Consider the following 9,395-nt stretch of genomic DNA (forward strand, 5'->3'; position numbering starts at 1 on the left):
AAAAGTCAGGAAACCCTCCTAGAGAGGGGCATCTCCCTCCTCTCTCCCTCTTTATGGAAGTCTCCTGAGAAACCCCACCTTTTAGGGAGGAGCTGACAAGAACCAGGCAGGACAGCCAAGCCAAAGAGAGATTTACAAGCCTTCCGGCTCAAGAATAGAGCCTGAACGTTGATGTTTCCCAATGAGTCAAATTCATGGAGATTAGTTTTTAGATTAAAGCCTGAGGAAGAGCCCTCTCCAATCAACAGGAATACTTGCCGCGCTGTAGCTTTCTTTGTCATATGGCTAACAACTGATGGCATGTACTACTAAACGTTGTAAGTTCTTTGTCCAAAACTCTGTGTTGTTTATAAACTTGGAGGTTTGTTTGGGGAAATAAGTTAAAATAATAAATTATTGATACATTGTTGATTTTCTCACTTTCAATGCAGAGACAATTGTAATGAAAGTGAGTTTTGGATGCTGCAGTTTCTTGCACAGTTACAAAAACAAGAGTGAAAAATTAGTAATTATATCCATATTCCCAGTCTGTGTAAGTTACATTTTTCTGAGGAGTATCATTTGCAGCATTTCATGCGTGAAAGTTGTACCTCTTAAGCCTGCTCACCATTTAAATATTCAAATTGAGGCGTTGCCTTGGCTCTTCTGCGGAGTGCTTTGACTCACAAACCCCACCGGGTCTAGCCGCAGCGAGTTTATTAACTCTCCTCAGCAGCCAATACACATTTTGACAAAGATCATAAATCAGAGCCTTCAGCCATGGCAGTTCACAGTCCAGAAGTGGAAACTGCTGGAACTGTACATTAATATACCAGGCTGTCACCTATAGCAGACCCTTCTCCCTTTCCATTACCCTGGCAGACGGGCAGGGCCAACGCCGCGGCAGCAGGCCAAGCTCGAAGGGCCAACCCTTGCCAAGCTCAGCGCTAGAACAACCCCGCCACTGCGGGCCCCGCTACGTCCGCGTAGAGGCAGTTACACCCTCGCAGGATGGTGACCGCGCACACCGCACCGCAGCAGGGCCCGGCCTGGCCCACCAGTCAACTTCTGCTTCGGTTGTCACTGCCAGGGTCGTGTCCCTCCCCAAGGAGGTCCACGCTGTCACCTCCTAAAGCGCCTGGGAGGGACACGAGCCACCGAGCAGCTGCGGCAGCTCCTGGCAGAGGTGGTCGTGACCGCGGGGGGAGGCAGCATGGCGGAGCCAGCACAGGCCCTGCCCCGACGCCTGCCTTGCGGCCGTGAGCCCTAGGGGGGCTGAGGGGAGGCAGGGAAGGGACGAGACCTGGCCCTCAACCCTGCCCGGCGCAGCGGCCCCGCTGACTCCAGTGCCCCCCCGTCCCCACGGGCTGGCGCTGCCTGAGGCGGCAGAGCAGCCATCTTGCAGTCCGGCTGGCCCCGCACCTCGGCCGCCCCCGCTCTGCGGTAGCCCCGGCGGGATCGGGCCCGATCTCCTCGGTCCTGAGGCACCCCCACCCCAGGCCGTCTCTATGGTACCAGCTCCCACTGGGCGGGTGTACCTACACGGACAGACGTACACTCTGTCCCGGGGGCCGACTCTATGGTTGCATCTTCTCGCCCCTCTCCGGGCGCTGATTGGCCGAGAGGACGGTTCTCGCGAGATCCGCGCGCCAGCGGCCTGGCGGAGGCGGCGGAGGGGCCCGCGTTCGTGCGTTGGAGCCGGCAGCGCGGCGCGCTCGGTAAGATGGCGCCGGCCGACCCGCTCCTTCCCTCGGGGGACGGGGGCTGGCGGGGCCCTTCCCGTGGCCCGGCGGGTCGGCCTGCTGTCGACCGCTGCGGGCGGTGGGGAGGCGCTGGGCCTGTGGCGAGCGGGGCCGAGCGCTCCCGGTGGCCCCAGGGAGGGCCAGGTCGGGGGCAGCGCCTCGGCGGGCCGGTGACGGGCGGGGGCCGCGGCGCTGCGCTGCGGGGCGGCGCGGGAAGGTCGGGGTGCCCCGGCGGGCGGGGGCCGCGCGGGGTCGGGCCGCCGCAGCAGCAGCCCGTTGCGGCGGGAGCCCTGTTCCCCCGCCGCGTGGTTGGGAGCGGCGTGAACGCGGGGCCGGGGGCCGATCGGCCCCTCAGCCGGCCCCGCGCTGATCCTGCCTCCCGCTGTCTAACTTTCCTGCCGTCGGTGTGGCTTTGGCGATAGTTTAGGGGAAGAAAAACCTGTTGGAAATGGGCCGGTGATGAGAGGGCGCGCTGCCGCTCGTGTCTGTCTGAGAGGGGTGGCGGTGCCTGTTGCTGTTGTTGTTGCCGCCTCTCCTCCCCCTTTCGCTGCCTCTGTGACACTGACTTGAAGATAGAAATGATTAAATGCCGGCTTAAATTTTAGCGCTTTAAAGCGCTTTGCTTCCACATCTGAAAAAAATGTAGAGGAGAAAAATACCAGGAGATAACATTTTAGTAGTGTTGACAGGAGTACCTTTGGGGACACAGAAGCTAAGCTAGTGTAAATCTTTTAGTTGTACATTGGATAACGTATCACATACAGTTTTGTAGCCATACAATACATGTAGCTGTCCTGTCTAAGTTTTGGTGAAAACTTTAAAGCAAATACTGTTTACGTAGGCTTTGCTTTAAAGGTTTCTTACCATTTTTCTGGCTAGCTGTCAAACTCTTTGATTCACTTGTTTCACACTGTGATGCTGTGTGTCCTGTATAACTTGTAAACAAGATTTATTTCGAGTGGATTTAAGAGTAAATACAAGAAGATGGTATTTGAATTTTTTATTTTGACGTTTGATGAAAGCAACTTTAGAGACTGGCTAGGAGATGTGAAAGAGTGCAGGAACAAGGAGGAGAAAAATGTAAAATTGTGGTTTGAGATAAAAGGGTCTCTTTTGGACTATTAATTTAAAAGATCTCATAAAAAAGATATAAAGATGGTGGTAACACAGTGCTTACACATATTAAACTTACTTCTTTTTGAATCATGTTAAATGAGATGCTTTTCTTTTATTTTCTTGTAGTAAGAGTCCAGGATGAGTTATGCAGAAAAACCTGATGAAATCACGAAAGATGAATGGATGGAAAAACTTAATAACTTGCATATCCAGAGAGCAGACATGAACCGCCTTATCATGAACTACCTAGTTACAGGTAAAAACGAGTAGTAATGCTAGGAGGCTCTTAAATGCATGTCGCTTATTTTATCAAGACAGACAGTTTTGGCTAGCATGTGCTACTAGATGGAGTGAAATTAAGGGCTTTAACGATTTGGTGATTGCTGTTGGCTTCTCTTAGCAATGTGCAACTGGTCTTGTATGCTCTTAAGTGGAAACTAAGATTCAGAGACCGAGAAGTTATCATGCAATAGAAGCGACGCTTATTAACCTTAGCTCTTTTGCTAAAAGATATAGAAAAGATTTTCTGGAATGCTGTTAACAAACATGACCCACTTCTGTATGATGTCCTTTTTTGTGCCATTAAAACAGAGTTCAAGGTATGTTGCAGTTGTTAAATAGCACTCTGAAAGCTGCACAGAACAACTATCAGAAGCAAGTTTTAACTGGCTAGAAAGATAAACTCTGAAAGGGCACTGTTGTCAAAATAGTTTGAGACCAAAAATATTAACCCCTTCAGCATATAGCCTAACTTTATATTTAGACAATCAAAAACGCTCGGAAATTGTTCCTAGCAATTATGATGCATACCATCGCAATAAGCTATACTAGGGCGGAGGCATCTGTATCCGATCTACACCCCTGTTTACATTGGTGTGTAGGTGAAGCCTCTGGGATGAAGAAAGAGCATCTTAGTGGGATAAATCGTTTTTGTGTGTATGAAAGTATTACTTAGGATTTAAAATAGCTGTTGCCATTTTTAGAAAAAAAAAGTATTAGTACAAGAAAGCAAAATAAATTTTCTATTTTTTTCTCAGTAAAACTGCTAGGTCTGTGTAACCAGATTTGGGGGCTGGAGGGAGAAGCAAAACCACCCAAATTTTGAAAATGTGATTTTAAAAATCCCATTTTGTACTAAGTACACTGCTCTATTTAAATACATAACAAGCTTTCAAGTTAAGAGGTATCGGACTGCAAGTTGCATGCATCCTTAGAGAATGAGGGCACTTGGGTTAAGAATGAATTAAGCGTGTACTGTTAGATGCCTGTTGGATAAATGCCTATTTAAATAGATAAGAATTTTTCGGAAGTTCAGACTTAATCTTTAAACCCCCAAAATGCACAAGCAATACTCAAATCTTTTCATTTAAGCTGATTTTTTTTTTAAGTGTTTTATAAAATATATTTTATAGGTATAATGTTTCTATTTCAGAGGGCTTTAAAGAAGCAGCAGAGAAATTTCGCATGGAGTCTGGAATTGAACCCAGTGTTGATTTAGAGACTCTCGATGAAAGAATAAAAATTCGAGAAATGATATTGAAAGGACAGATTCAAGAAGCCATTGCATTAATAAACAGCCTCCATCCAGAATTGTTAGATACAAACAGATATCTTTATTTTCATTTGCAGGTAAGGACAGGTGGCAAACTTTATCTTTGTTTTAGAGGTTGCTGAGAGACTGGAAAAAGTAATGCAGATTTTACGAGTATGTTGGGAGGTTTGTGACTGAGCGTGGATGCAATTTCAAGTATTTGTTCTTGGCATCATTTTGTAGCAACTGGAAGCTTTGTGGCGTGGTGCAGGAACCATCATATATACAATTAGTAACGTGAAAACTTAGAACAGCAGCAGTGGCCTGTGACTTACCGACTTCCAATTACTGTTAGTCTGAATTTCTAGTAGTTCCTTTAGTAACGCATCTTTTCAAAACCTGTTACTCAAAAGTGTCAGGTTACCTTTTTCAGTAGATTTTGTAGACAAGTCTGCTGCTCCTTGTCTCACACATTGAGAAGAATTGACCTCAAACTGTCAAATTCTGGGTTAGTGTTTGTCTCAAATTACACACTAATGTCTGAAGATTACAGTCTTGAAATACTGAATATTTGTTCATTTGTTCAGCTAATATCGCTGTGTCTTTCCTATGTAGCAGCAGCATTTGATTGAACTGATTCGGCAGCGTGAGACAGAAGCAGCTCTGGAATTTGCTCAGACCCAATTAGCAGAACAAGGCGAGGAGAGCAGGGAATGCCTGACAGAAATGGAGCGTACGCTGGCTTTGCTTGCCTTTGATAATCCCGAAGAATCACCATTTGGAGACTTGCTTAACATGATGCAGCGACAGAAGGTAGTCCTTTCTCAAAAGGAAATTGATGTCTTTTATTCGTATGTGGTAAAAAGAAGATGACCAAATATTTTTTAAATGTTTAGAAAAAATGTATATAGTGGTACACAAAAGAACAGAAGTATTTTTTAAGCAGATTACAAAAAAATGGTGTTAATGTATTCAACTACTTGTCTCTCTTCCTTGTTTTCTCTGGACTCATAGTCTATGGAGCTTTATCCTGACCATGTTCTGAGGAATTAGCGCACTACGTGTGATCTTTTCAATGTCTGTGTGAGATTAGCAGTATTAATCATAGGAAAACTATTACTGAACTCCAGGTATTTCTTTTCCAGGTATGGAGTGAGGTTAATCAAGCTGTTCTAGACTACGAAAATCGTGAATCAACACCCAAGTTGGCAAAATTACTGAAACTACTACTGTGGGCTCAGAATGAGCTGGACCAGAAGAAGGTGAAATATCCCAAAATGACAGACCTCAGCAAGGGGACGATTGAAGAACCCAAGTAAAATGTGTGCAGATGGACATCAAACAATCTTAGTACTGCACAGTATACATTTATATCAGTCTGTGACTGAAATATTTTTACTACAGTACAGCACTCAATTCAGATTTTTCAATGAACATCTAATTTGAAGGGAGAAAAGTCCCTTTTAAATGCTGCAAAAACTGCATTGAAAGGCGCTGTATCTCTTTGAAAGTCTGACTTAGGCTATGCACTATAATACATTTTTAAAAAAACAATTAAACAGGACAGGAAAAATAGCATTTTTAAAAGTACAGAACTCAAGCTTTCTAATTGGCTACTGATGCCTAGTTTAGTGGCCAGTGAGTTAATACGGAGTTATATTGGCAACTATTCAGTTAAGTTTAACTGTCTCCTGTTTGAAATGTGTATATAGAACAGTGAATATTTTCTACCTTTAAGTTATAGCCAGATATACATTCCCCTTAAAAGTAACTGGTCAAGTTTTCATCTATAAACTTTGCAGTAAGGTCAACCTTTTGCTTAGGAAATAGTGTACAAACTTGTAAATCATAATTTAAGGACCTTTTTTTTTTTTTTCCTTGTTTCTGACTTTTTGGTGCTTTATATGGTGAGAGCTATGTTCATAATGGATCGGTGACCCATCTTTTCAGGAGGAGTATTGTTGGAAATAAGTTTTTTCCTTAATTTTCACGAATGACCAAAATGGCCCCCAGAGGCATTTGAGGTTTTTTGTTAACAGGGGCCTTTCCCCCTATATTGAATTTGCAGCTGTAGACACTGCAGTGATTCTACTAAAGCTTTGAGGGCCCCTGGATGTTTGTAAGCTGAAAGACACGCTTGTATTAGGAAATCAAGTGGGGGGGAAAGATGCCTGTTGAAGCCTCTGATGCATCATCTTGTGTAGGATCTGCCTTTATGCTTGCTGTATAAGAATCGTAGTTTTAGAGCTACCTGGGCTGTTTTTATGCCTTGAGCTGAGCAGAGCAGGGCTGTCTAAAAACAGAAATTTCCATTTGCTGAATTCTTCCATACCTTTCTGAAGAGATGCAGTTCATCTTCACCTGTATTTGTTTACTGACTGTCCTCACTCCAGTTAGGATTATAGTTCTAATGTTTTACATGTGAAGTCCAGACTTTCAAGTCAACAAATTGTAATCTTCTGGGTATGGGATGTTCTGGTCGACTCAGTTTTGCAGCACTGTACACTGGTATGTAGCCAGTGGTAGTAAGCACTAATCTTGCCAAATCGATCTCTAGATTTTTAGGTCCGTGTATCAAGTTATTACAGATTTGCTGAATAAAGATGGAGCTGATGGGTGAAATAGCTTAACATCATGAGACACTGGCAGTTGTCACACCAGTCCCATACTGTACATAATCTAGTCTTGTATGGTAGATATTACCCTGTAGAATGAAACTTAGTTTTCACTTAATTTTACTGGAATACTTACGCATTAAACTGTATAAAGCTTTGCAGATACACCTGACTTATGGAAACTAACAAAACCTGTTACTGATTGCATTACTGTGAACACTGTTTACTTGTGTAGCTATTTTTTGTGGGGGGAGACCGTTGTTTGTTAAGCAGCTATTAGAGATGAGGAGCGCCAAGGTTAAGCTAGATGATGGATATAACAAAATGATTTGTTCCCATTTATTACCGATCGTTCTGTTCTCCACTTTGAGGCATTTGTGATACGGAGGTCTTAAAGTTTATACATAACAAACAAGCTATCAGTAGTCCCCCAACTACAACAGCGGTCTGGCTTTCCTTCTCCCAGGCTGGTTATTCTAACCAAATTTTTAACAGTTGTGGGTTGGGTTTGGTTTTTTTTTAAATTTTTTTTTTTTTGGCTTTTTCCAGTCGGTTGATGTCTGAAAACCATGTATAACTTTTAGTTTGTGAGAAACTGTATGGTTAATGTAACTTTGTTTAATAACAAACTGCAGAAACAAAACTGGAATAGCTCTAATTTCTTCATATATAACTGATCAGCTTTTCCTCTGTTCTGACACCTGTGTTGTTAAATCTCATCTAAAGCTTCTCCCGGATGAAATGGAAAGTGGTGCGTTTTTGTGGCATGACTAGCATTTTTCTCCATGAGAAATGCAGTATTACAGTCCTGGTTGAGAAGTTCACTGTACTTCTAGAACGCTACATCAATTTCATATAGTATTTGGGCAAAGATTTAGCATAGATTACTTGAATTTTCACTAGCTTGTTTTTTTTTCCATTAAAAAATAAACATGTTTTTTAAGGGGTTTAATATAAAATTAGTATAGAACTATTTCACTTTGTTTTTATGAACATGCCACATTGATAAGCAGCTTTAATCTGTAAAGTTTTTGGTAACTGCAAGAAAATACTCGAAAGCTATGCATTTTAGAGAAAGCATAAAGGTAGTTGATAATGGTACTTCTAAGGATCTTTATATTAGTGTATATAAAATAGTTTGCATATACAAATATAATATATAATCTGTTTGAAATATTCTTGAATGGTAGGGGCTGTGAAACATATTATAATTTATGGAAATATTGTACACAGTAAACAGACCTCTCAGTACACGAATGAACTTTTGTCATATGCATGAGAAATGTCTTATTTGGTGACTACTAATGAATGGGATTTTGTTAACCCATTTTTGTTAGATAACCACTTTAACAAATACTATTAAATGCCACTTTGATCAGTTTGCTTTAGTGTAAAAATACATATTTTGTTCCACTTAATTTAGAACAATATGAAAATAACTTTTGTAAGAAGATTTGTTCCAAACTCAACGGTGGCAAACAAATATGGTATTAATTAAACATGGTACACTACACTCATTCCTCCCCCAACCTTTGCTTTGTTGGAAGCAAATAAGATTTTTTTCATTAATGCTATGGACATGAAGAAGTTGGGTTGTACAATATCCTGTCTTCTATGCCTCTGCAAAAATATCCTGTCTTATATGCCTCTGCAGAAAGGCTGTATATCAAGCGTGTTTCGATTAGGCTACAAATCTCTCTCCTTTTCGAAAACCTATCACCTCCCTAATAACTGAACTCTTCACTGTTACCATGTTTCTTTCCTGCCTGTCAAATCTAAGCTAAGCCGTGGTTGCTTCTGTTGTACAATGGAGCCATTGTGAAGGGTGGGGGATAACGGGTTTCATGAAGATGAAGTACTGGTGGTACTTCTGAGAAATGCTTACTGAACTGTTTAATTTTATATAGCTGGAAAAACAGAGGCTGCTGCACAGAAGCTAACAGCAGAATTTTAAGTAAAGCATTTCCTCTCAAGACTTTTGAAGAGGCAAACATATACAGCTTGAAACCAGGTGAAGTACCTCTCTCTTTAAGATGATTTCATTGAAAAACTTTGAGCTCCTTCCACCCATATAAAAAGAAGAATTGGAATGAATGTGGAGAGCACTTATGTAGCATTTAAGATGTGTGAAATTACCTGGAAAGAATTCTGTCTCCTTTCCACTCCTTGTACATATAGGGGAAGCCATTACATTATTCTAGGATGATTTTACTGTTTTTAATTTGTAAAATTTATGCTTTGTATGCTTAAGTATAAGCTTAAAAGCATTACTTAAAAAAATCCTTGACTGGTAGATGATGTTGCTCGACTTATTTCAAACCACTTTCTGTCCAAGTTTGTTACGAAGCTTATTAAATTGAGTTGGAGCGTGATCCCTGTGTGTCTTATCTTCACGGGTAACGGGGCCTCCTG

The 9,395-nt window shown here is 42.2% G+C and overlaps 2 protein-coding genes across 2 annotated transcripts in view; one reads left to right on the plus strand and one right to left on the minus strand.

Annotated features, from left to right (window-relative positions):
• Nucleotides 1-1,608, minus strand: part of DIDO1 (death inducer-obliterator 1) — a 62,222-nt gene extending 60,614 nt beyond the window's left edge. The window contains exon 1 of the mRNA XM_075166685.1: nt 1,522-1,608. The gene's annotated coding sequence lies outside the window, so the exon portion shown is untranslated. The remainder of the gene's footprint in view (nt 1-1,521) is intronic.
• GID8 (GID complex subunit 8 homolog) lies at nt 1,606-9,355 on the plus strand. The gene is made up of 5 exons (XM_075166694.1): nt 1,606-1,697; nt 2,964-3,093; nt 4,270-4,466; nt 4,984-5,181; nt 5,514-9,355. Exons 2-5 carry the CDS (start codon nt 2,976-2,978, stop codon nt 5,685-5,687), a joined length of 687 nt encoding a protein of 228 aa, XP_075022795.1. The 5' UTR covers nt 1,606-1,697; nt 2,964-2,975; the 3' UTR covers nt 5,688-9,355.
• Nucleotides 9,356-9,395: the final 40 nt, after the last annotated feature.

This window comes from Calonectris borealis, chromosome 17, assembly GCF_964195595.1.
Source record: "Calonectris borealis chromosome 17, bCalBor7.hap1.2, whole genome shotgun sequence".
Classification (NCBI taxonomy): Eukaryota; Metazoa; Chordata; class Aves; order Procellariiformes; family Procellariidae; genus Calonectris; species Calonectris borealis.

What these genes read in the sequence shown, in the direction of transcription:
- GID8 (XM_075166694.1), top strand. Translation starts at nt 2,976, where the DNA reads ATGAGTTATGCAGAAAAACCTGATGAAATCACGAAAGATGAATGGATG. An exon ending in CATGAACTACCTAGTTACAG is followed by an intron (nt 3,094 to 4,269) that starts GTAAAAACGAGT and finishes TTTCTATTTCAG; the next exon opens with AGGGCTTTAAAGAAGCAGCA. An exon ending in ACATGATGCAGCGACAGAAG is followed by an intron (nt 5,182 to 5,513) that starts GTAGTCCTTTCT and finishes TTTCTTTTCCAG; the next exon opens with GTATGGAGTGAGGTTAATCA.